The 27,724-nt window shown below is 41.1% G+C and overlaps 1 protein-coding gene across 4 annotated transcripts; it reads right to left on the bottom strand.

Annotated features, from left to right (window-relative positions):
• Nucleotides 1-6,335: 6,335 nt before the first annotated feature.
• ttll4 (tubulin tyrosine ligase-like family, member 4) lies at nucleotides 6,336-26,511 on the bottom strand. 4 transcript variants are annotated; one of them, XM_039818803.1, is made up of 22 exons: nucleotides 26,367-26,511; nucleotides 22,780-24,111; nucleotides 21,819-22,308; nucleotides 20,394-20,562; nucleotides 20,212-20,288; nucleotides 20,010-20,073; nucleotides 16,906-17,024; nucleotides 15,633-15,743; nucleotides 15,062-15,138; nucleotides 14,729-14,923; nucleotides 13,714-13,796; nucleotides 12,136-12,264; nucleotides 11,830-11,952; nucleotides 11,498-11,596; nucleotides 10,418-10,552; nucleotides 10,167-10,304; nucleotides 9,568-9,664; nucleotides 9,009-9,219; nucleotides 8,296-8,363; nucleotides 8,077-8,147; nucleotides 7,489-7,509; nucleotides 6,947-7,081 (listed from the first exon to the last, which is right to left on the bottom strand). In XM_039818803.1, exons 2-21 carry the CDS (start codon nucleotides 23,407-23,409, stop codon nucleotides 7,503-7,505), a joined length of 3,093 nt encoding a protein of 1,030 aa, XP_039674737.1. In that variant the 5' UTR covers nucleotides 23,410-24,111; nucleotides 26,367-26,511; the 3' UTR covers nucleotides 6,947-7,081; nucleotides 7,489-7,502. The 4 variants fall into 4 exon arrangements, with proteins under 4 accessions (XP_039674735.1, XP_039674736.1, XP_039674738.1 ...); XM_039818801.1 differs by lacking the exon at nucleotides 7,489-7,509 and having other exon boundaries at nucleotides 6,336-7,081; XM_039818802.1 differs by lacking the exon at nucleotides 7,489-7,509 and having other exon boundaries at nucleotides 6,336-7,081; nucleotides 26,371-26,511.
• Between the last annotated feature and the right edge of the window lie 1,213 nt (nucleotides 26,512-27,724).

The raw sequence follows: 27,724 nt of genomic DNA, 5'->3' as shown, positions 1-27,724 counted from the left end.
ATAACATTTGGAGAAAAACAAAAACCCCAAAAACTTCAATTGTAAATACAGAAATGGAAATGGCAGAGTTGGATCACCAATGTGGTCAACTCTTAACCCTTGTGTTGACTTCACATTGACCCGTTTTCAATTTTTGTTTTATATCAGAAAATATGGGACGTAGAAATAAGCACTGAAAAAATGTGTAGAAGAAAAATTTAACAATTTAAAATGTTGGAAAAAGGGGGTGGCGGTAGCTCGGTCATACAAGACTACTAGAACAGATTCACTGTTAGCGTTGTCATGTCACAGTAGCTCCTGGTTCTTTCGGTATTTGCTCATATGGGGACCAATCAACAGTTTAATTTACTATGACGAAGTCTCCCAAAACATACAGTAGTTGCTGTACATTTTTTGGTCACTTTTGGGCAGCGTAACGAACTGTAAACACAACACTGACAAATCATCTGACTACCAGAATTGTTTTGGCTAACTTGTTGTCACTAGAATTAGTTATTAGTTAGTTAAGAATGGACAAAGTCACTGGAGTTGTTTCTTTAAGCTTATTTTACTTGCGCAAGCAGAGCCAGTTTAGTACAGAAAGTGACTGGCGAGTGGTCTCAACAGTGGCTTTTTAAAAAGGAGCAGGGAGTCAAGTTAGTTATACAATTCACACAATCAGTAGCTTTCTTCTTATCTCTGGTCAGCCTCGGCATCTCCTCCACATTATGCGCTCTGCCCTCAGGGGTGCATTCGGTGCTCCTTGCAAGGTCACTCAGCTTTCATGATTAACACATGAAAGACAGAAATACTAAAACAGAAATACTTAAAACAGCAGTTTTGATGCAAATGGTTTAAAAAAGAAAATTAAGCAAAACAGTTCTAAGCAAACAGTTGCCAATTCACATGTCCAGCGGACATGGAGCAACGATATCATTTACTTGGAGTTGTGTTACTGGCCAGCTGACATTTGTAAGCACAATATTTACTCTCTTACTTAAAGGGATAGTTCTATTTTTCTTTTTGCAGTGGGGTTGTATGAGGTACTTACCCATAGTCAGTGTATTACCTACAGCAGATGGTGGTCAGCCTGCCCCCAGTTTGGAGAAGCAGGGAGGAGAACTGACTGGGGCTATAGACTACGTAATAGACGGAAACGATCTGAAGAGAAAACGCAAAAGTGAGGTTGCGTTATCACTTTTTATTCCGCGTTTAGACAAGCGTTTTTGAAGCAGTTTGGAATCTGCGAGCATATGGTGGCGCAAAAGTTTTTGAAATTCGATGTAGTATGCACACCAGGCGGCTAAGTGGTAGTGTGAAGCACTGCCACACAACACCACCAAGTCCGCGTAGAACCTTCCCTCTACCTTCCTTCTAGTAGCGCAAAAACCAAAACATGGCGAAGCAAAAGCTGACACAAAAAGAAGTTTAGACCAGTGTAGCTTTAAGGCTTCGTGAGTCCTACTGTGTGGAAGACGTTCAAGTTTCATGTCTATTCATAGACACTGAACGACTGTAATAGACTATCCACTCCGTTTCACAGAGTTGAGTTTACATGCTGCCTTTAAGTACAGATCAAACATGTCATCAACAATTACAACCGTAAATTTAGTTAGGAGGGAATATTTTAATTAGCAATTTTAATTTGCTGTGCTCAGCGCCTGGTGAAACCTGCTGGCTAAACTCTCCATTAATTCACCACTTTACTACACTCACTCCAAGAGACGTTAAATGCAACCTCGAGCCAGAATTCAGAAGTTCACGTTATATTTCTGATATACAGCAATTATGTAGATGTGAATAGATGTGTCCTTCTATTAATAGGCTACATGTAGTTATGCAAACGGGCCTGTCACTGCAGGTTAGAGAAGATCTCAGATATTAATAGTTTAACTGCTTGGAGAGTTCTGACACACATTCAGAATACCACAGCCTGGTTTCTGTCTTTACTCTGACATCGCTTCTGTGCAGCAACTCTGTATGAATGTGGGTGTATATGTATATAGGTTTGTGTGTATGTGCAAATGTACTGTATGTGTGTATGTATGTAAGTATCCGTTTGTAAGTATGTATGTATGTGCGTATGTACAATACCAGAGTAGCCCTACTTCCTTGTTTACTGCTGCAATGAATGAAATGCAGTGGAGAAAAGGGCATCTGTCTCCACAAAACCATCTGTTGAGTGATAGTTATTTATTTGTGCAATAACCAACAACAATCAACAGGGGGTCCGGGACCCCTAGGGGGTCCTCAGAGTCAATGCAGAGGGGCCTCCAAATTATTATTTTTTTGAAAGTTTTCTTCCATGAATCCAACATATTAGCAAATAGAAACCCCCACTGAGGATAGGCTTACTGGCCTATAGGTAAGGTGGTCACTAAGGTAGCCATCCACAGATACGGTTAATCCTGAGGATTTACCGTGCCACATGTATGTTTTTAAATGAAATGGTTTTTTTTCAAGCTTAGTATTCTATGCAATAACGGTATGTATAAAGGCTTTAGGCCGCCCTACACGTAACTGTAGGCCCAGTTTAATATGCAACTTCATTTTATACATGTAGTAGGGGGTCCCTGCTCCGTCTCTCTTTCAGTTAAGGGGTCCTTGGCCTAAAAAGCGTTAAACTGTACAATGACAAATTCAAGTAGCTACAAAACAGTTCTTGTGGTGTACAGATGGAATGGGGTATGTAAAGCCCTGCCCATTTCTAGCACTTAAGACAATTAGACGCATTGCTCCCTGGTTGTGACCTGGGTCGCATCTAAATTGTCATGCCCTGGGATCAACCCTTATTGACTGGCTTTGTTTGAATGGTCATAAAAAGGGTTGAACACTGGTCAGATAACCCTAGTCCAACCCTGGTCGTTGGTGTGAAAGAGGTTTAAGTATGTATGTGTGTTCAACACATGCCGCAACTGTAAACAGGGACATCGTTGGCCAACTGCCAACAACTATGACAAACAAAGGTTTTAAAAGGTCCCATGGCATGACTTTTTTTTTTTTTTTTTTACATTAATACGAGTTCCCCCAGCCTGCCTTTGGTCCCCCAGTGGCTAGGAATGGCGATAGGTGTAAACCGAGCCCTGGGTATCCTGTTCTGCCTTTGAGAAAATGAAAGCTCAGATGGGCCGATCTGGAATCTTCTCCTTATGAGGTCATAAGGAGCAAGGTTACCTCCCCGTTCTCTGCTTTGCCCGCCCAGAGAATTTGGCCCACCCATGAGAGCGAGACATCATGGCTTTCAAACGAGCAAAGTGGCAGTTGGTCAAGGACACACCCCCACCCTCCACCTTGCCCCCCCCCCCTCTCTCCTCGTCAATAGTTACAGACACAGAAATGGCACATCCTAAGGAAAGCTCATTGTGGGACTGGCTCTAGTGGCTGTAATTCTGCACCAAGGCTGAATTTCAGGAAAAAGACTTCAGATACAGTATTAGGGGACCATAAAAGCAGGTCTATATAAAAGCATCCAAAGAGCACCATGTCATGGGACCTTTAAAGAAAGTTAATTGAAAACATTCTATATATATTTTTTTTTTAAATCACCCAGATAAAGACCCAATCATGACACTTGTACCACAAATAACTTTTATTTTGAAATTGTCATCCTGAGCAAGTCATACAGCCCTTTAACGTGGAAATGTTACAATTGTCAAGTTAGTAAAAATATGATAATCTCTCTTTACTTATAAAATGTCTATGTTAAAAACAACTTCAAACGCAGTGTTATTGTTTAACTTTGCTATATATATATATATATATATATATATATATATATAAGAAATATAAAGCAGCCAACAAACATGACAGCGGCGTAGCTGTAAAGTGTAATCTACTAAATCGAGCAGGTTGTCACCTCTTTTTGATGAAAACATCAAGACTCCAGGATAAATGATTTTACCCTGATAAGTTTACATCGTAATTCATAAACTAATTTATTTGTATACCTTTAAGGGCCTGTAGCAGCCAATAAGCTGTGCTGAATTTGTATGTTTTAGCTCATTTAGCCTATATTTTAGATAACTGTTTTATTATTATTATTATTATTATTATTATTATTATTATAACAACAAAACAGGGCATCATAAGGAGCATTTCAAATTGTCACTTAGGTAAGACCAAGGTCAAGAAGAAATAGATGTTTTCATGTGACAGCTACACCTTTCTCATCTACAAGCAGTTCTTCCTGTCAGTTTGTTTCAATAGATGTTGCTTTTAAGAGAAAGTGTGCCCAAACCTTTGCAACTTCAAGTAGTTTTTTTTTTTCTGAAAGTGTCCTCACATTTTTAAAATGAGATGCTTCCTGAGGATACAATAAGAAATCTTAAAACAGGTTCCCCTAAAGCAGCAAACACTGAACCCTAAATCCCACAATCCGTTAATTAACGCTTAACTCACAGCGGTGATGGGTTTAAGAGATACTTTCTAGAGTTTGCGTTAATGAACGTACACTGTCGGGTTCTGCAGGGTTAGATTCTGGCGCTGGACTTGGATTTGGCAACTTTCGAGAAATATACTATACAATTCTATATGCTATCATTTTTCTACAAGTAATCACACAGAAAACCAAAGCCCTTCTTAAAATTCAAACTAGTTATGAAATGAGTTAAATATGACAGAGAGTTAAAGTGCTCCAAGTCAAAAAAAAAATTGAAATGCTGTTGGAAATATTAACTTTTCTGTGAGTCTACTAATGTGCGCGTAAGTAATCAACGACCGAGTAATCAAAGTTTCATCTTCAAGTATCTCAAACATACTGTAAATCATCGTTAATCAAAATTAGGTTTTTGTGAAACACACCAGTAACACCACCAACCAGTGAAAATAAAATCAAGTACTGACACTTTCAAGATGTTTGAAATAAGCTGCAGAGATCTCAACACACCATACAAAGTCTGGTGAGCTCTACAGCGCTGCTCTCTTCTCCAACTCCCCATCCCTCCCTTCATTTATCCACAGAGAGCCCTTTTAATTCACTGCTCTATTTCCACACAAAAGTCCATCAGGCTGGGAATGTGACACTTGTGCAACCAGTTGCTCAACAGTCCCTCTTAACACTAAACCAACAACAGTCTTAGATTTAAGACAGAGAAATCACAGTATTGGGTTGTGAGCACAACTTTGGGCCACTGGGTTCTGTAAGGTAGTGGCTTTGCGGTTTTATTCTTGCTAATGTAAGTGCATCAAACACACAAACCAACAATGCTAACGCTGCTTTGTGGTAGTCGTGAGGAAGCCCAGTGTGTCTTTTTCACAGTTTAAGTTTAGTACCAAAGGCCAGATAGGGCCGACGCGTGTAGGCAGTTGGGATCCGATGGTCTTGTTCTTAGCAGACACAGTTGGTTGTTATAACAAAGTTTCTGTGTTTGCCGGGGATGGGGAGTTAATGTGCCGGCGAGAAGACTGTGTACCATCCAGTTTAAGTAACGAATCCGAGTTGTAATACCTATCTAGTCTATATCCACGACCTTCCACTTCCGGGATTGCTCTCGCTCTGACGGAAATTCCGCCGGATGTCACTCTTTTCGGATGTCCCGTTACCTTCCGCTTCCTTTGTGTTGTCATTCTAGGGACTATGGTTAACTGCCTCCTTAGATCTCTGCAGGGTAAATCCAGACAGCTAGCTAGACTATCTGTCAAATCTGAGTTTTCTGTTGCACGTCTAAAACAGCCTTTGAGCGTTCACGTGTTCCACCAAAACAAGTTCCTTCCCGAGGCTATTTTGCAGAGGCGCCGTTGCTCTGCTCGGCGCTTAGCACCGCCCAAGACGATTGCGATTGGTTTAAAGAAATGCCAATAAACCATAGCACATTTTTCTCCCATCCCGGATTGCTGCGTGGACTAGCCAGACCCTCCTCCACAGCGCTGTGGAGGAAGTTCTGGCAATGCGAGACTAATACCTATCCGATGCCAAACACTGCACGGTGGATTAACAATACGATCCTTTGAGAAAACTCTGAAATGCTATCACATCGACTGCCATTTGTTTCTCTGTCAGAACAATCACGCAGTCTTTGTTATAAAGCATCTACCAGGCATGTAGCTAGCTCGTACTTGATTGGCAGATGCCTTGCCGGACGACGCTGCATTGAGGCAGTTGTCTTTTGCTTGACAACTGTGTGTTTTGTTGTTGTTACGGTATGGTTCTCCGCTGTGTCAATGCAGTGGTCGTTTCATGCAGTACTAATATTGATTACTGAATGACATTAATGAGCATGTTCACTCTGATGTAGTGCTGAAATAAATCATACTGTCACACCGGTCTGTCTCTATTGTTGTCAAAGTTGCCTTTCATCCTTGCCATGTACTGTAACAATGAAAATTTGACAAATTAAGCAGACACAAAGCTCACTGGATAGGAATATGTATCTCCAGCATGTTTTCGAGTTTCTGCAGGACGATTTTAATACTGCACAGAAATCAATAAAATTCACTGGCTGCTCAGAAGCTCGGAATACATTTGAACCAAAGTTGGCATATTACTATTAATAGTAAATGGGATAAAACAAACAATGGTATGGCCGTTGAAGTGTTTTATTTTTCCCTGGTGTAATCGAGTAACGGAGGTTTACCTCGAGTCTAGAAAGTCGTTTTGATTGTAGCACTGAAATAGCAAACATTCAAAACGTTCCTCTATTTTCTGCACAAAATCCCTTTAATATAAAATAGTTACTGTAGTACTTCCTTCTGATAGCCAACAACAATTCTGTTAAAGACCAAAATCCACTCCTTTCTACAGCGTTTGTTAAGACTGGGCTTCAAGCTTACAGTTCTAAGTACATTTCTCACGCAGTGTTTCAGAGCTAGTAGGGATGACAGATCAACAGAAGGATGTTTGAGAAGAGCTGAGGCCTAAGTCCTAGACCCTGAGCGGTTTGTTCTAGGTTTCTGAACCCTGTGTTGGCAAACCGAGTCTCAGAGCGAAGCAAACTGATGGGACAGCAGGCTCTGGGCGAGGCTGGGCTGAGGGCTTGCACAGGCACTGCTGGTCACACTGGATCCAGGACTTGGCGAAACAGGCAGGCTGGAGACCGAAGCACTCTCCCCGTCTGAACCAGCATCATCATCGTGATGGGAGTGGTGCTGTTGGGTGACCACCACTCTACAAGACAGGAGAGGGGAGCACACGATAATCAAGTTCATTTACTTGGGTCTTAATTAGTATGCAATTAATCCTAACCCACTCTAAGTAACTCTGATACTGTGTTTAAGCCTGTGGAAAAGTTTTAACACACCACCCTAGCAAGTATTTCAACAACAAACATAATGGAGGATGATCTTTATGCCTTTTATAGTCCAACTAAATATGCAACTCTGTTTACCGAAAAAGAAAGCTGAAAGTAATCCTTTAATCATGTTCTATGCATTTTGCCCCGTTATGCTAAATATAACACAATATTTTATTAAAAGGTACCCTGCAATACAAAACCGTTTTTACTTGTATTTATTGAAATATGTTAGGTCCATATGTGTTTGTGTTATGTCGTGAATGTGAAAATAAACTGCTACCTCGTCTGTCAGCTCTAGCCACTGAAAAGAAATAAGCAGAGAAATCAGGCCAATTACAAAAGCTGGTCAGTCTGACGTGGTGTTGCCTGAGCTCATTACTATTCATGAGCTCGCCCAGTGGCGTTGGGTAAAGGATTCTGACAGCCAGGCTCTCATTGGCTAGCTGTTAGCCAATCAGATTCAAACAGCTTAGCTTGTTGAATATTAATGACAACTGGCAGAAATCGAGCGGAGTCTTCCCTTTAGGCTTTCTATACCACGCTAGAATGGCTTGAAACAAGGTAACCAAGGCATTTTTTCCACAAAACATGTCACAGAGTCCATGGTAGAACTTCAGACATTACCACAAAGTAATGAAATAGGTGTGGCAGGGCACCTTTAACCTAATTTTACACACATACAGGGATGATACCAAGGAGAATTCCTGCAAACGAAGGATGTAACTAAATATTACATATTAATTTAATATTTTGCACTGGATCAGCACTTAGATTGACCCAATATTTGTTCAATACTTTGTTCTCTGAATTTGTAAGGGAAAGGACAGCAGAATCTGTGCTTTTATTTTTATGTTCTGTGTGTGTGTACCTGGATCTGGATGGGCCGACGAGGTCATGTCTGTGGGGTTCAAACCTTGAGATGTAGCTACACTTGGACCACTAGGGAGACACAAAGACACAACCACAGAGGAAGACAGATTGGTTTCTGGAATTTTCAAATCAAACCGCTGATTTTTGTAATTCATAAAATAGATTACATTCATTATTTATTCAGACACATTGATTTAATCTTGCCAGAGTTCCTCACCATGTGAACAGGGTCATTGGTTCCCAGATGGACTCCTTTCTCGCAGAGAGTCTTCAGCAGACTGATTCCTGAACGTAACACACAAACACAGAATCCATTAAATCTGGATGAACTCCCCCGGCAGTTTCAGTGTTTTCTCTGCCCTCTGTGCGATAAACAGCTCCTGTGTCTCCTTCAACTATGACAGAGATCTAGTCCTCTGTTCGAGTGGTGTGCAGCAGGACCAGGAGGTTTCTGAGGGAAGCTGCAAGTGTTAAAAAGGTCTAAAACGTGTTCAAAAAGTAAAAGCGGATGGTCTGTGGAAGACCCTGGGGTTGAAAGCTAAAGTTGATTCTCTTCTTTGTCTCATTCAATAGCCTAAATAACAAACCATTTCACTTATCAACAATCAAGAATGACACCGCTGGACATTTTCCACACCTGCTTTCAAATATATTTGATCACACAAACTGCTGCTTCAGCTTCAGGGGTCTATCGTTTGACGAATAGATATACAGTATTGCATATATGAAACAACTTACAATCATATAACATTAACCCACACAAACAATTTCAGATGTGGTTCCAGTTCCTGCCATGTTTAACTTTAGCGCAGCCTCAAAGCAAGTGTAAATTTATGTTCCATAAGGGTCTGAAAAAATACATCAACGCCACTGAGAGCAGTATAGTTGTAGTGAAAATACAGTGCATTTAGGGAACACACACACACATACCTTTTGTCCTGTTGTTCCAGTACTTCTGCTCCCACTGGTCCAGCAGGATGTTGAGGTATCTCGGACACTCGAAGAAGCGAAGGTAGCGGGAAGAGGACGGCGATGGGAAAATTCGCTCAAACTGTCCAAGACGAGTCAGCTCGTCTTCACTCTCTGCCAGCACGCGGACATCTTCTGGAGTCAAGACGTCCAACACTGTAGAGAGGAAGTCCTGACAGAGACAGAAGGAAAGAGAAAAGGGGTAAACTTGCTACTAGGCTTAAGATTTTTATTGCCAACGAATACTTCTGGTAATGTTATGCACATGACCAATCAAGAACCGTAAACCTTAATAAAACCAGCGCTCATCATCACCCCCAGCATCTCCACCATCAGCGGTTACAGTGGTAGTGCATACATGTAGAGATTTAAAACCTTGGATATGGAGCTGCTTATCTTGCACCCAATTAAGTTATTATTTAAACCTAGATGAATATGCTTTTTCTCGATTAAATGCACTTATTTTAATATATGATTTACCTCTGATTTAGATTATATTGCCACGTTTATATTTATTTACCTGGTCGGCGTAACGTTGTGTGAGGTAAAAGGCCCGTTTAACCTTCTCATCAGCAGACAGATCTGGCTTGGTCCTCTCCCTGTTTCCGCCACACAGACTATAACACACACACGTACACATACACACACACACACACACACACAGACACACACACAGACACAGAGAGAGAGAGAGAGAGAGAGAGAGAGAGAGATGTTGATTAAACTGTAAGGTCTTTTCAGTGGCTGTAGTCTGAGTTGGATTATATTTGAAGTTGTTCATAAATTGTGACCAGAATTACTGAGTCTTATCTTAGTCACAGTAGCCCATGTGTAGTACACAAACTCCTGGACACTTCAGTGCTTTTGTTTAATCTTTTAAAACGTTCTTGTGGCAGCGATAGAGGCAGTGATGTGTGATGGCCGGTTGCATGATTGGCCACCGCAAGCGTGACTTGGGGTTGCGTTTTCTCCAAAAGTTCAGTTGGTCTCAACCTCAAACCCCGCCGCAGCCTAAACGCACTACCCCCAATCAAAATGAACGAAGAGACCTGCGTTTTTGCCGGGCCGTCTGGCGGCAGATGCCGGCTGTGTGAATGCCCACTAACACCTCCTCCGTACCTGCTGGTGGAGCTGGAGGTGCTACTGCAGGAGGCGACCAGGTCATCTCTTTGGGGAATACGGAAGCCAGCCAGGTTCAGGAGGTCTGCGATCATCTGACCCTTAACTGAAACATCCAGCGCGGTGTTGGAATGGAGGCTGGACCAGAAACACAACAGTTACTACATATAGTTTTAAAATCACTGTTTGTGTGTGTGTGTGTGTGTGTGTGTGTGTGTGTGTGTGTGTGTGTGTGTGTGTGTGTGTGTTACCTTGGAGATATGTTGACCTCCAAGATCCAGGGTTTCAGCTTCTCATCCAGCATGATGTCAAAGCCGAACAGCTCGTGGCAGCTGTAAGGCGTCCGGACATGCATCTTCAGCAGACTGTTAACGTACGGTTCTGACCTGATGACCAGCACACAGGAGATTTCATAACCATTATTATTTCATTATTTTAAAATGACACCTCTAACAGAGTCTCTAGTCATTTAGATAGATATATAGATATTTACTGATCCCTAAAATGGGAAATTACAGTTTTACAGCAGCAAAATATCAGTCACACAGCACAGCATAATAGGATACAATATACATACATACAATATACATGAAATTATAGGATACAATATACATACATACAATATACATGAAATAATAGGATACAATATACATACATACAATATGTACATGAAATAATAATAGGATAGAAAACAGTACAAGAACAAATATTTAAAATATATACAAGTTGGGAATACAAAATGTACAACTGCTTAACTAGTAATGATAAAGATGTAGATAAACCTATTGTGCAAGTTGCACTTAGTGCAGATGTGATGTCTATGTGCTTACCACTTTAGCCCTAGACTCCCCACCTATACCGTCTCCATTACACCCAGAACAAAAAAAAAAAAAAAAGATTCCTCTGAGATTTGTTAGTCAGGGTTGTGTCAAAAACACCAACGCAAAGAACCCTGAGATGTGATAAAGCTAAACTTGCGTGCAAAACAAAATTCTATTTGCCCCCACCAATGAGCACACTGACTGCATCCCAGTTAAAGGGTAACTACTTTTTTTTTTTTTTCAATCTGGAATCTTTTTTTCCTGTTTTTGTGTCTAAGTGACTGATGGGAACAACAGTCTTTGAAATTGGTCCAGTATTAAGCTACAATGGAAGTTAGTAGGTCAATTGTGCAGCTTGTATTTGCCACTGACAGGCTCAGATTAATATGAAAGGAAAACTTAATGTATTAGTAAACTAGTTTCGAAGACTGCCTTTGGCATTACTCTCATTACGCTTAAACTTTCATAAATAATAAAACAAAGAAAAAAAACGAAATGGTTAAAACTTACGCAATGACTGTTTTGATCACAATGTCTTTAATCTTCTCCCAGATCAGAGTGGTGTTGACTCCCCTAGAACCAAGATACTGCCACAAGGCCTTCAAAGCCCTGAAAAACACACACACACACACACACACACACACACACACACACACACACACACACACACACACACACACACACACACACACACACACACACACACACACACACACACACACACACACACACACACACACACACACACACACACACATTGTTGTTGGGGGAAACATGCTCAGGCACCATACACATAACAGTAGCAAAGATGTGTCACAGGCTCTAGTTTCACTTTAACAAACCATTTGTGTCCCTGGCAGGCCTTGTCATCGCTGTTGGACTGGTATTCAGAGTTTTTCTTGTTGACGCTGTAGTTGGTCAGATGCATGAACTTGTTACCCAGAGTTTTCATGGAAGACGAATACCTAAAGACGAGAAACACAAATGTGGAATTAAATCAATTATGGCCTCTATTATGAGCTTTTTGCAAGTCTCTGACACCGTCCTTCAGTGTCACCAATCAGGCCCATAGACGTGTGCATCATATTTGTATGAACCAATCTACAGTATTTGGCCTTGTCACCGTGGATGATGTGACGAAAACGTACTTGCAGCTGGCGAATCGAACCAGTCCGTCAGAGAAGATGTAAATTCTGAGCGGGTCGTAGGTGGTCACGTAGACATAGATCCGCAGGTCAAACTTGTTTCCACTGATGAGGTAGGGCTTGTGTAGGTACCTGCAAAACAAGACCCGGATAAAAACGTGTTATCCTAATGACTGATGAATAATGTAGTGTACCTTCACATTTTCAACTTCTGGTAGATGATCTCTGTCCTACTAAGTTTTAACGCATTATTTAAGAAGAAGAAGAAGTCAGAGTGAGGGGCGTGCAGCGGTCGATGGACAGGCACCCTGAGCAGTTGGGGGTTCGGTGCCTTGCTCAAGAGCACCTTGGCAGTGCCCAGGAGGTGCACTGGAACCTCTCCAGCTACCAGTCCACCGCCATACTTTGGGACTTGAACCAGCGACCCTCCGGTTGCCAACCCAACTCCCTTCAGACTGAGTTACTGCCAACTAGGGCTGTTGGAACGAATTACGAAAGTTGAATATAATTCGATTAGTAAAATAATCAATACTATTAAAATTCTGAAATTAATATTCAAATTCGAATGTTGGCTAACGTTAGCTAATCTCCCTCTTCTCATGTCTGATGAACAATAAGTTACGGGAGTGAGAAACACAAGGCATTGTGAGGTCTTAACGTCACGGAGCTAACGTTACGTTGTTACGGGGGGTGTAACTAGACTAGAAATCGAAAGAAGGATGGGAAATAGATTTAACATGACTTTAAAATCGACATCCACCAAGCCCAAATGCTTATGTTATCAATAGTTAGCTTGTTCTGGTTTCCTAACTGCGTCGCGAGTTATAGGAGCTTAACCCTTGTGTTGACTTCGGGTCAAATTGACCAGTTTTCAATTTTTGTTTTATAATGGGACGTAGAAATAAGCGCTGAAAATGTAAAGAAGAAAAATTTTACAATTTAAAATGTTGGAAACAGCAAAAACAAACTTTTTTTTTCTTCAAGATTGACGGGAAGACAACACAAGGGTTAAGGTCAGCTGGGAGCTTCATGGAGACAGCTAAAGTTAATGTTAGCTGCCCTACAGCTGTCAGAGTTAACTTTGACTTCGTATATTACCTTCTAATAGCTGTATTCTCAGTAACGTGACAATCTGCAAGAAACAGGTTGCTTATAAATCACTAAAATAGTAGTGACAGCACAGTTTGGCTTGGTTATCAATGCCGTTAGCATCGTGGCTAACACTATTGTTACTTAGTTTATGACAGATCGTTTTGGCTGTGCTTTCTAACATGAGGTCATTGTGCTAACCGAGCAATGTTAGCCTTTACACTTGTTAGATCATGTTTCATTATAGAGTTCTCTGCTGATATGCGTTTGTCACTGTGTGCTCGTGGTGGAAAATGTAAACCGAGAGCAGCTTGCCAAAAATGCAATGCGCCATGACGTAGGTCCCCTTCAAGGCCAGGCTTATGTTGGAAGTCCCTCTAGTGGACAGACAGTGTAACAACAACAACCACATGCTTATAGTGGCATAGTGTCACTGGGCACTGACAGCTCTACTGCCAACCCCCATTTAGCAGTCTATTCTGGGCTACTTACTTCTGGACCAGTAGCGGTCTCTTGCGAGGCATCTGGCTCCATTTGTGGATGACCTGGATGCCTATTCCTCTGGCTGACGCAGGCTATTACAGATGAGAGGGGTTAAACAGAATGTAATAAAACAGGAACAAAAAATAACACAAACACACACATTTACCTAAACATCATACTGTATTTTTCCTTAAGCACCGTAATCTAGATGACTCATTTTGGCACATTAATTAATTCCCAAACATCTAACTTGTTTCACCTTATACAGAAATCAGCCAATTATCAACATTAAGGTTTAGGGTTGCCGCAGTGTCCCAGGCGCCAGGTTTGTGCGAAAAAGAATGACGTCATCCCGCACAATTGTAATTAGGCACGTGCTGCGCTTTCCATTTCCACATGGACGGCTGTGAAGACTAGCAGAGCAGGTTCGCCTGTACAAATGTGTATGATTCGTCATGTACAGACCACAGGGTGTCAAATGGTCTTAAATCAGTGGTAAGAGAGAGCTGCAACACTAGGAAAAGAAGACGCACACGAGATGGCGTTGTCCAAGCTGAAAAAGGGCCTCATGGGAAGAGTGTTCGTAACATCAAGGGGCGGACAGTAATTTCAACTTGAATGTAAGTGACCGCAACGTTGATAATTAGAGTACACAAATGCAATGTTCGGCAGTACATCGGTGTTTACTACTGTTGTCAGGCAGCTAACTTTCCTTTACTTCTTCTTTACTACTTCTTGCTTATTCACAGATTATTTTGTTGGTACGCGCCCTTGTGTTTTTGGAGAATACTGCAATACTGAACAATGCGTGAAGCATAAAACGTCTTTGTGAATGCTCATAGCTTGCGCGCCATCTACGGAGGCCTGCACCACCGTGTCTTGCGTGAATATAAACAAAGCAAACTTATTATCCAGCAACTGAAACCCAAATTCAATGTCATTTTACACGGTTTGCTTGCAGCCACAAAATCCAAAACACAAGTTCAGTAAACTAACAAAATGATGATCTACTAGCAGAACATACAGGTTTGATGATCCATTTCTGCCGGGAGCCACTGTCCTCCCAGGCCTTGCGTAGCAGCTTGATGTCCTGAGGAAGGACGAAGGTGCGGGGGAAAAAGCTGAACTCTTGTTTGCCAAAGCGAACCTGCATCTTGGACAAGTTCCTCCACAGCCGGTCCTTTCTGCCAATCTGAAATGTTCCCGGGAAGTGGTTCAACTAGGACAAAAACAACACCAACACAGCCAAGTTAAGGGTAATCCTGGACAGAAGATGTAAAAAGTAATGTAACAGTTTCCCTAAAAATAAGGCGTTCTGTGATGAGAATCTGGGATGAGAATATGTATGGTTTCTCACCTTCTGGTGCTCTTCGAGGGCTTTGAAGGCAGGAGACTTCATATGGTGTCCCCAGCAGCCCAACCAGTCGTGGCTTTCTACATTTACAACAGCGCAAAACACAGATTTTGGTCATCCAGGACAATTATCACAGTTATGCGCTTTAACAACAACCAAAGCTTTTGGGGTCGTTTAAATATTTTCCCTCTGTTTGTAGTCTGCGTGCCTGTGGCGCTTACACTGAAATCATCTTTTAGGTACAAGTGTCTACTAAACATTACCTGCAAAAAACTTTTTTGTTGCCCAAAATCATTTGTATACATTTTGACCAAGAAATATGTGACCACATCAATTTAAAGTGACTTCATGCATATAATCAGTCAGTGTGTGAGACACAGAATTGTATACATTGGATTTACAATTAATCATAACAAACAGGGACAGACTTGAAAATAAGCACAAAATCTGTTTCACAGAATTATCTGTACTATATGCTACCTATATATACACACACAACCGCTTCTGAGTTATGTGTTGCAATTGAATATGTATTTTAGCAGCAACGGTCACTGCCACACACGTGATTACTTACTTTTGGTGACTTTGAAGTGTGATCTGCCGATTGTGTGTTTGACAATATTTGGAGTGACGGTGCTTATCTTCCATTTTAACAGTCGCCTTTGTTCGGCTGGCAGCAGTTCCACTGTAACACAAAAGTTGTATTTATTTTATAACCTTATTTAATACCTTAGTAATACACATCATGCCAACACAGACCACTGTCATGGTGTAAATAAATAATCAATATGTTGGTATAAGATAAACATGTTGAGTAAAATAATTAAGTTAAATAAAAAGGCAATCACGTTCAAACTGGCTAAAAGGTCCAATATGTAATATATTTACTGTAACATAATAAAATGACCCCAATGCGTCATCAGATATTAAGGAAACATGCTGAGTTGAAATACCATCTTTTCTGACTACAACGCTAATGCCAGTATTTTCTCCTTTTGAAATTGTCTGTTCCGAGACAGCTTAGAGCCCAAAAGGACGCTGAGTTGGCTTATTCCCCCCTTAACAGGTAAGCATTAGCTTCAGGCTAATTTATCCCAGCTACAAGGGACGGGCATTTTATGTCATTTCAACATTTGCGTACTCACATTGAATTATATAGCTAGAGTACCCAAGTTGGTTACTCGCAAAAACAAATTGAGACACAGCCAGTAAAGTGATCCTGACTGGTCCTGGTTAACGCCGCCATGCTAACCCTGCTAACGTTACAAGAGGACTAGGCAAGCGGGCCACGGCTGTTTACAACGTGTAACGTTAGCCTGTTCAGTGGCCGTAGCAGACAATGGTGAGTTATTTTAAGCCAAGAGAGGGGGGCTGTAAATCGGGAAGAGAGGACCGTGAGTTTGCAGTGTGTTTAGCGATTGTTGCCGTAATTCTAAGCCAATAAAGTGTGTTCAGTCGGGTGGAGAGGACGACAAGGTAGTTATTCTTAGCGGTTCCTACCGTAATTCTAAGCCGAGGAAGTGTGTCTGTCTGTTGGGTACAGAGCACGGGCTTCTATGACTGTCAATATAGCCAGCATCTAACGTTAGCTACGCCGCCGTGCTGTGAAGTAATGTCTGGCTATGTGAGACAAGCGTCAAGCAACATTGTTGTGGACAAAGAAGTTAATCACAATCACTGAAATTTCGTTACATTATTTTACAACAACCAAAGCTTTTGGGGTCGTTTAAATATTTTCTCTCCGTTTGTTGTCTGCTTGGGCTTGCCATTTTCTAACATGACGTCCTGAAAACTCTCCTACTTCTATAGCTACTTCATGTTCACACAACAGACGTGCGTGTCCTGACCTTTCTCATTGGCGGTGCTGAAGTAGAGGGTTGGGGGGATGAGGGGGAACAAACTGGGAACCAAAGCCGGTTTCTCCTCTCGATCATCTTCCGCCCCCAATGCCATTGGCTCCTCAACACTGAAAAAAAGAAAGAGAGAGAAAGAAAGAGCGAAGGCAAACCGATTTAATGATTGGTTTAGTGGACATCCAAATACATGCAGCCTCTCTCTTAGCTAGACCAACATCATAGCAGTACGATATTTAGCTGTTCATAACGAAGGGAGAAGGTACATGTGATGGTCAGTTTGAGAACTATGATCTTGATTGTGTTCAAAAAAAATAAATTCATATTAATGACAAGTTTGGTTTATATCAGTGACCGAAACAAGCGTCTGTGTTGTACCTAGAACATTTTTTTGTGAAGCATTCTTTGCCGTCCTATCTCATAAAACAGGGGTTCCCAACCTTATTCCGGGACCCCTTTTCTATCTTTGAATAAAGTGACGACCCCTGACTAGTGACATATTTTATGGATACTTCATATTATATTCAATGCATAACAATGATAGTACAGAATAACTGATAAACTCTACAACTAAAGCAAATAGTAACACATTTTTAGCAGATTATTTCCTAGAAAATATGAGGGATGGGGGTTCCTGTTAGGAACTTTTAATTCTCTGTATTATTTTTTTTTTTTTTAACAATACATACTTGATAGACTTATCTTTAGACAAATGTAGTGATTTCTTCTCCCTGATGAAATATATATATATAAACATTTTTTAAAGTTGTCCTACAACCTTTAAAATCAAGAAGGCCTTGCGACCGCCCGTGAAGCTTTGGCGACCCCTAGTGTGGGTCAGAAACCCTAGGTTATCATAGAGGAGTTTCCATTTCAACAAATATATCAAACCACATTTGAAAGAGATAAATCTTACAACTGTGTAGTTAATAAAGCACAGACTCTACACACAGACATTCCGATTATACGTTTACTTTCTATATGTTGCATGTAAACACCATCTACAATGACTGTTTGTGTTTTCTGTTGAAGTCTGCCCGGCCCCTGCTCTTTCGGCACCACAGCTCTGCTTACCTTTTTACTATTAAACGAGCAAATTGCTCACAACTAAATTAAAAAGTAATGCAGCTTGAGTCATGTTCACTGACTTCTCACTTACGGAAGTTGGCATCCAGTCACCACTCTAGTTTGTAACACAAGTCGAGTGTGGACTGGATGGATGCCTGTTTGTACTATGCGCTAGGAACGTGGTGCTTGTGTTCATTTGCAGTTAGAGACCCCACACAGAGTGCATTTCGAACTGAGCGTTGAGACAAATGAAGGAGCCCTTCTAGAAGGAGACTTTCCGATATACCTAAAATGAATGTTCCCACAAATTGTAATACTACTATTCACAGAGACTAGGCAATGTAGCCAGTGGAGACCCAATTAAGGTATAATTAACCTCAACAAAGTAACACTGTAGCAAGATGAGAGCCAGTTGTATCCGTGCAATGTATTTCTAAAAAAAATAAAATGTCTGAAACAGGCAGTTGCAAGAAAGTCCAACATTTCAACATAACACCGTTGTTCACATCAGACAACCACAAAATAATGAGAATTTATAAACGAGAAAAAGAAAAAAAAAAAAAAAAAAAACTTACATGACAGTCATATAGGAAGGAAGGAAAGATGGATAAACCGATGGATGAAGGAACAGGTGATGATGTTTTCCTCATGCAGATCTTTTCTCTTAAATAAAGCCCTTCCACCACCGACAGGTATACACTGACATTACAGCTAGACTAGGCTAACTTAACACTATACTAGACATACAGGAACTATAGCTTTCAGGAAAGGGTAGGGAGGTGATTGGGTGTATGTAAATGAACACAAACAAATCAGCTGGTTGCGGGGAAAGGAGGGGACAATAGCGGTCCCTATCCAGGTTGTTTTAACAGAGAATCAGCCCCGAGTCTTTGGTGGGGAGTTCCATTGTTGAATAGGCCAACATAGTGGAGAACAATATGATGCACAATGCAGCAGACCTTTCCACCACGCTCTGCTGCTTTCAGCCTCTTTTAACAATTGCAGTGAGAGTAAATGAAAGAGAGAGAGAAAGAGTCCACAAGGATCTGATGGATATACATTTTATGCCAGTAAAGAGACCAATTAGAAACCAGGGCTTGGATGTTGGGCGGTCCAAGGAAAAGACAGACATTTTGAAGTTGAGAAAAAAAAAGAAATTCTCGACACCAAAAGCATTAAATGGACAAAAAGTTTTTGCAGTTGACTACAGTGTACAGGAAGAAAATAAACACTGTTATTTTCTTAAGTTATTGACTAATTTAATTTCATCTGCCCAGCAGTTATTTATAGTGAAGCCACGGGGGGGGGCTTTAAAAACACTTAGTACACAAAGTAGGCGATTTGTATGATTTGAATGGCTGCCAACAGTGATTATGCTTCACTAGTAGGGGTGGGGGGAAAAATCGATACAGCATAGTATCGCGATATTTTTCGTGGCAATACTGTATCGATACACAGATGCCAAGTATCGATCTTTTATGATATATGTGTTGGTCAGTTTGTCTGCTTGACAATCCCATTTTGCAGCAATAAAATTGAAGTGAGATGAACAAACAGAGAAATGTATCTTTTTAGATAAAACAGATGTTGACAAAATTGTCCTTTGGGGACATAATTTGAAATTGGGAAAAATTTGAAGTTGGAAAAAAGGTAGTACATTGCAATATATCGCAGAATATTGCAATATGTTTAAAATCGCAATAATATCGTATCGTGACATAGGTATCGTGATGATATCGTATCGTGAGGCCTCTGGTGATTCCCACCCCTATTCACTAGGTGCACAAGAGGAAAAAAACAGGAGTAAGCATACAACAACAGAGAGTGTGGCGGAAAGACTCTAACGCTTAACCCTCTAACAGAGCGAGTGTGGATTTACACATTTGTAGAAAATGGAAGGCTATCTGCTCCGTGATAAAGAACATCGACGTCATTGTGAGAGGTCGTCCGCATCAGTCACTGTTTATGTTCTTGTGGTTACCTCGATTGTCAACCTAAATAACCGTTTGGGGTTATAGAGTGCGCCTTACCAAGAAAGGAGAGCGATGGATGCGGTCGATGAGGTGCCAGTGATGGACGAGCAGTCTGAATCATCTGAAGACCACAGCCAGTTAAAATCAATTAAGACAATTAAATCAGCGGTTTAGGACATAAACAGAGCAAACTGCCTGCTGCTAAAGGCATCTTAAGTACTCAGAGGTTTGTGTGTGTGTGTGTGTGTTAAAATCTTACCATCATCACTACAGGCATTTTCCAACTCATCAGGCAGCTCCTCCTCAGCTCCATCCATCTGCATAACACAATCCTGGCTGGAAACATTAATATGAGGCAAAGTATTCAGATTAGACTGGGGGGGGGGGGACGACGACACAGAACAGCATCTATTGGTTGAGAAGCAATTAGCTGGTGCTCACCCAGACAGGGAAGTCTCTCCAACCAGACCGTTGTCTGTCGCCGAGGGTGAGGAAGAGACCGAAGATGAAGAGGACATGGAGGCAGGCTGTCCCTGCCTGGTCAGGTGGATGGCGGAGATCTGAGTGGTCACCAATCCCACCAAGGCTCCTGCAGGACTGGAGGCCACCGCTACAAGGGTAAGATCACTCTTTGAGTCAGCAAATTTGTAATGGCCCATTTAGGTGTTCATGCATGCTACTTTGGAACAGATTATTAAGCCTGTCAGACTCCTCAAGGCACGGCCCATGTCAGGTTGGGTACCGTTTGGATTTTTACGACTCCTTTGCCGAACCGGTACATTCAGAACAATTCCGATTCCTAAACAGATTCTTGAAAAACTGAAAAATGACATCAAAGAAAGGCTTTTACGTCCGATTATGTGAGCCCAGAGGGAAAATATGGCATTTTAAAAGTAGCCTACATTTACGGTAGCTAGCTAACGGTAGACTACAGATAAAGTGTGAGATTATTACGTCCGTTTCAGAGCGACAGAGGGAATATATTTCAGTCGACACATTAATTGGACTACTACGGTCCGATGCCTACCGGTTGCGTAGGAACTGGTTCCATAGTGGAACCAGGTTTCAGTACCCAACCCTAGGCCCATGTTTTTTTTGTGCCTAGTTGACTTCATGATGTTTCATGGGATTTCACGGGAAAACAAATGAACCACAAGGTAACACTTCATAATAACCATCACTAATAAATGGTAACTTGATAGTTATTTAAACTTTATTTAATTTTTTTATTTTACTGTTAACAAACAATAAAATCATGATTTAAACAATGTTTACAAATTATTGGTAATGTTATAGCCTAATATATGCTAGGTTATCAATAGATTAGTGTAATATAAAATAATAAGTTTATACATTTAGTTAGTTAATACTTTGTCAATGGTTAATAATTGTTTTGTAAAACATCTATAAACATTATTTGGGTGGCTATTATAAAGTTGAAACTAATACTTATAATAATACGTAAATTATTAATAAATGGTTTATAAAGCATCAAGTAACAATGGCCCCATGAAATCTTTTTTGGCAATCTATAAAAGAGATGATTATTTGTACACTGATAATAACTATCCTAATACTGTTTATAGATGCTTTACAAAACAATTATTAACCATTAACATGGTTTTATATTCATCAGATGCAACTTTATAATAGCCATCCAAATAATGTTTATTGACGGTTTATAAACAATTTCTTAATCATTAACAAATACTTAATATAATATATAAAAACGTTATGATGTGAGCAAAAACAAGCTGTTAAAGGTCACCTATTATGCTTTTCTGTGTTTTTTGTCATATCTACAAAAGTTAAAATGTCCTGGGTTTTGTACAGTACGTTTCACAGTAAACCAATAATTCTGATTACCTGTGAAGGCATCCAGCAGTGTGGGCTGCTTCTCCTGAGTGGCACTGACATTGGCAGTGAGCACAGTTGGCATGGGGCCATTGGGAAAGGGACTGGCTGCTGGAGGACTGATTCTCCTGCGTGCGGACAAGGTGCTTCCCGGTGGACTTTGACTTCCTGGGGCCTGCTTTAGGTCTAGCAAAGCTATCGTTTGGGGCTTGCAGTTTGCGGTTGCTGCCACCACCGCTGGAGGACCACCTCTTACTACCAACTGATTGTCTAAAGCAGTTATTGTTGTGCAACCGTTTTGTGTCTGACTGCATTCTGTTGTTCTAGCAGAATGGCTCCTCCTTGTAGTTGATGTTGTCGTTTCTCTTGCTGTGCTTCTTATTTCTGCTTTTGTGCTGTCAGTGCTGGAGGCATCCTTTCCCAGTGCTGCCCCCTGATGTTCACAGAGAGTAAGGCATAGAGGAGGCACTGATGGCAAGGAGGAACAGTCTGCAGCTTCAGGCTAAAAAGACAAAACAAGAAAAGGGTCAGATGTGCAAGAGGCAGTATTTGGACCTATTCAAAAATCAACATGTCAGTGGTCCCTGGTGGAGCGCTCTACTGTGCAGCCACTAATTACTTGGTGGCCGAAATGCAGATGTCCTATATAGTTCTAAATGGACAGCAGGAGCTCCAAAAATCACCCTTAAATGCAAACAACCTGTCTTTTTCAACATTCTTAGGGTCACTTTAAGACCAACACTGTATGGATTTAATGTTAAGAGTTGTATATATAACATCTTTTTTTTTTTTATATTTGGGGAAATTTCTTAACTAAAACCTTTCCTGATGTGGCTTCCACATTGGGAAACAATCAAAACTGATGATCCAGGCCACAAGCCGAAACACGTTGGTCTAACAGTAAAGTTATTTATTACTTCTAGTAATAAGTGTTGCTGAAGTAAGTTTCACCTCTTGAAACATCAATACTCACCATCAGCTTGTCAGTTTGCTGCAGAGTGGGCTGTCGTTTGACGAACAGGTCTTGATGACAAACTAACGAAAGCGGCTCCAATCCATGCGGTGCATCACCCGTTGCAGCCTGACGTCTGCTCGTTGCTAAACCGTTCCCAGGTTGCGATGGTTGGAGCGACACACATTTCTGCACGTTACCCGTCAGCTGGACATTAAACCCAATCGGGCATTCCTTCTTGGGGATGGAGGAAGGACCACTGGTCTCTGTGATACCAGCCTGCTTCAGTCCTGTTGACAGTACTTGGTTTGGGGTTTGAATCCCATTAAGTTGTCGTGGCAGGTTTGGAGACCCTTCTGGCACAGCGGCGAGTTGGCTCAGGGGCTCTTTGTTTTTTCCGTCCCCATTCTCCCCGACAGAAACCACTGTCGTCTGCCTCAAGGGGGACGCAGATGAGGCAAGACTGGAGGAGAACGGTTTGGCTGGATCCTTTCTCCTGGATAGCTCTAGTGAAGTATGACTAAAAGGCACTTTAGCAGCCACCACTGTCTTGGCATGTGTATTGACAGAGGTTGTAGTGGTGGGACTATCTGCACTGGAGCAAGCCCGAAGCTTCGCCCCACCCCAGGGGGAAGACTGGTTGGTGGGCATGGCACCGCCACGAATGTGTGGTTTTTTTCTGAAGAGCAACGTTCAGCGGCAGAGGTCTTGGGTGGAGATTGATAGGCAGGATAGGAATAACAGTCGAGACAAGACCTAAGCCTGAGGTGGAGGAAAGGTTCTCTTTCCTAAAAGACCCCCTGTTCCTCCTGGCAGCTCCCCACTTAATGAGTGTTTTTTTTTCTGTAGGAATGACTTTTGAGATGTCAGCTCCAGTGGAATGGAGTAAACGTTCTGTTGGTCACTGTAGATGGACTACAAGTTCTTGAAAAATCCTGACCAACAGTAAACATAACTGCCCCCACAGATGCAGTGACAGCAGGACAACGTTAGGTCTTGGTAGCGATGCTGGGTTAAGGGTTAAGCCTTCACGTGAGGCTCAGACAGGCAGGCACGTGAGGTTTTTTTCTTCTGAGGCAAAGTGGTTCCCACTCTAACTAACAGTCACGCTCAGAGTTTGATATAAGACCGAGGACAAGTCAATAAGTCTCGAGGACATCGCTGATGGCGACTGAGCTAGAAGCAGTTTCCCCTCCGTCTTCTCAACAACTCTGGGGGTGAAAAGTGAACTTTAGACTGCATACTTCGCCTCACACCAACGTGCCAGTTCGTAGAGGAGAAGGTGGTGTCCGTGGAGTTCTCATATCTTCTTCAGTTGATTCACAGCAGGCAATAAACCAACAACTTTCACCACTGAAAATACACAAGCAGAGAAGCAGAGTCAGTCTGACAGAATCTGAGCAAGTATCAGAAGACCATGTAGTCCCTCTTATATGGAAAGAAAGTCACACAAAACCCTTTTAATACAGAAACCAACAATGAAAGTTATCGGTTATCTCTTCACCAGCTGTTAAAAAAAATATTTTTTATTTTATATTAGGCCTCAGCAGACTGATCTCATAAAGTGGCGTATGTATGACACGCCAATTCGTATGCCATTTTGGCGTGTTATCAAAACGCCTAATCGCTTTTTAGCGTGTTTATCAACGCAGTTCGGCCGCCAGTGACCTACATTACGTGTGAATTTTCGCCGTAGCGAGTAGTATGAAGGGGCGTAAGTCCACAGGTGGAGTTTAGTTGGGGTGGCGGATTGGTAAAACACAGGACTTTCACCCAGGAGAGCTGGGATCGCATCCTGCGTATGGCATTTTTCAGCCGTTTTTCTTTCTTTTTTTGTTTATTATTGTTTATTATTGTTTTTTAAGCCTTCCCCAATGTTTCTTTCCTAAACCCAACCATTTATTGTTGTCCTAAGCGTATTTTTGTTGTTTTTTGTGTTACTAAAGCCTTTCCCAGTGTTCTTTTCCTAAACTTTTTTTTGTTTTTTACACGCATGTGACGTTCTCGCGATAGTACGTCAGGTTCTCGCAATAACATGCAACGTGGCGAAGCCACGTGGTGTGTATGTTTACATCCGCTGTATACATGGATAGCTCAAAATGCGTACATATAACACGCCATTTGGCTTTAGGAAAGTGGCGTGTATGTTTAGGCGAAGTCATGATGCCAGGTTGGCCTCAGAACTGCAGTAATGTGACCCACTTTCTTGGTCTTTGTGAGGATTTGAGCAGCAGTGTTCTGAAACAGCTGCAAGCTCTCCAATTGCTTTTTTTGATGATAAATGTTTTTCCAAATCCTTTGAGATATAAGTCCTTTAACCCTTGATATATTATTAAGGTGATAGTAGGCTGACTTTGTAATCGTCTTAATGTGGCTTATGAATGAAAAGCAAGATGTCTAAATCAAGAAATCCTACGAAAACGTCACAATATATTTGAGAATGTTGCCAGCCATTTTTCTTTAACTACGTATTTTGAAGTAGGGCTGCACAATATATCGTTTTTTTAAAACACCATCGCAGTGTTAACTGGGGCACACATATCACGAAAGGCTGCGACATATCGCGAAAAACACTGATTTTTCATCAGTAAAAAAACTGCACTTTAAAATCTAACTTTCTTTAATGGTGCCTTTATATATTCCATTCAACGTCCAATGTATTCAATAGCAGAATGTTGGAAATTATTTCATTTGTTTTAAATTCAACAAGCAAATTCTTGTATTTCAGCAGAATAGTGAAAGGAGCAGAAATGCAGAACTGAGTAGGATACACTGTATCGGTTTATTCATATCGTTATCGCATATCGCACATTTTCCTCATATCGTGCCGCCCTATTTCGAAGTCTCTTTGCAGCAGGCGTCGTGCTGAAACCAGCCAACACTGCTGTCGATGTGATGGATTTCAACCACTCCCCTCTGGCAGGTGGCCCCTCAATCAGCACCAAACCCTCCAGACACAAGAACAGCTTCTTCCGGGCTGCAGTGGGCCTCATCAGCCAAAGACCGGGACCTCCAGTGACAGACCGGTCTATGTGACAGACTCTTAGACTGTATACAAACTACAACTTCTATTGTACATATTTGTTATAGTGTTTTTTTTGTTTTACATATTTTTATTTCAATATGTATAATCTATATTTGTATTCTATTTGTATCTATTGTTTATTCCCTTTATATAGGTTTATTGTATGCGCCAAACACACGCAGCTAGGCAAATTCCATGCAAGTGAACGTTTACTTTTGATTCTGAAAGGAGAGTTAACGTTAGATTCACGTGTGCGTTCTTCCACGCCGCTTCTTTAGCTAGCTTAACGTTAGCTAACTAAGTTAACGAACAAGTCTGCTGTCATCCTTAAAAAATAACAACGTTACCTCGGGCCAGACTTCCTTTAACACCAACGTATTCTCGAAAACAGTGCACTCATCCGTACGGTTTAAAAGAGCGGACTTGTTTCTGTTTACCGCTACACCGTCCAGACAGCGTTAGTTAGCTTAGCAACAAGCACACAACACAACACCAACTGTCATATGGGTGTTTAAAAGACCCCCCGGTGTCAACAATAACACATAGCCTTCCTATGAGTTTATAAAAAAAAATATATTCATACCTACTTGGTCCCCTGTAATGTTCCTAACATGTTGTCCCGTTGGTCTGGCGAGGGACTACTCATTATTAGAGGCGCTTACATAGCAGTTCGCTCGCTGAAAAGTCCGAGTGAAACATCATGGCCGAAGATCGTCTATTGGGACAAGAGGCCAGGCAGGAGCCCAGACGTTGCGCCTCACTTCCGGGTTAGCTTTTGAATCAGAGCTCCCTCATATGGTTGACAGCACATTCTTAATGTAAAAACATTTTATATTATCTAAAAAAAAGTTTAAAAAATATATATATATTATTTTATATATATATACATTTTATGAAATAGATACACAATGACATCAGAAACAAAGATCAGATTTACATTTTGGTCTGTTTACTTTACTTAGCCCATAGGCCTATATGATTAAATAAATTATTTTGACATCTTGCATTATTGACAGACATATACACAGACAGTACTTAACAAAAAAAACATACGTAGGCTATAAAGTTTTCTTTCAGTTCTTATTCGATGTACAGCCTATGTTGTGCAGATTTGTAAAATACACATTTGTAGTTTTGGGTCATTCCGTATAAATAAAGTTGGCTTTTTACTATCTTTTAACACAACCATATGTGGCGGGTTTTAGAGGATTTTACAGTAATTATGTGTGCCGTTGTGCTGCTGTGAAGTTACAGTAGGCCTATATAGCTGTAGATTTATATTTGTAATTTACTGTGAAATAGTACCAGTAAATTACTGTGAAATTACTGTGAAAGTAATGTAAATAGTAGCCAGCAATTTGCTGTGAATTTACAGTGAAACATTTTTGTAGAGTAGGGGCCATCCACTGTTACTGAAATATGACATCATCAATATCTGTATGTCAAAAAAAATAAAGTAGCCTAGGCCAAAATAAACATAGTGAATATTCTGCCACCAGCAGATAGTTTCAGTTGAACATTCTGGTGCTAGTAACATCTAGTGACACAGATCCATGTCAGTTGTAACTAATATTACCGTATATATTAATCAGAGGTGAAGAAATAGGTTATAGTAGCCTACACTAACTAAAGAAAAGGAGGAGTACCTCTTGGGAAAACACAACAGTCATTGCTTACACATTTCATTTACAAAATTTGGACAGCAAAGAAAACTTTTTAGGGAACAAAGTTCCACTCAAACTGCTTCAGTGGGTCCCTTGCCTTCAGCCGAGGAGCAGACAGACTTGTACATCACACATTTCCCCACTAGAGGGCAAACCTCTGTCCTGTCCTTCCTCTCCTCCCTTCTGGCTCCTCTGGTTTTCATCTTGTTTTCTCTCCTTGTGTCCCAGTTTTAGATCTTTGCCCCTCACTTTCATCCTTTGCTTTCTCTTTTTGTCT

The sequence above is a fragment of the Perca fluviatilis genome, chromosome 12 (assembly GCF_010015445.1).
Source record: "Perca fluviatilis chromosome 12, GENO_Pfluv_1.0, whole genome shotgun sequence".
Taxonomy (NCBI): domain Eukaryota; kingdom Metazoa; phylum Chordata; class Actinopteri; order Perciformes; family Percidae; genus Perca; species Perca fluviatilis.
The sequence above is the reverse complement of the archived record's forward strand: the minus strand, read 5'-3'. Positions and strand labels throughout refer to the sequence as shown.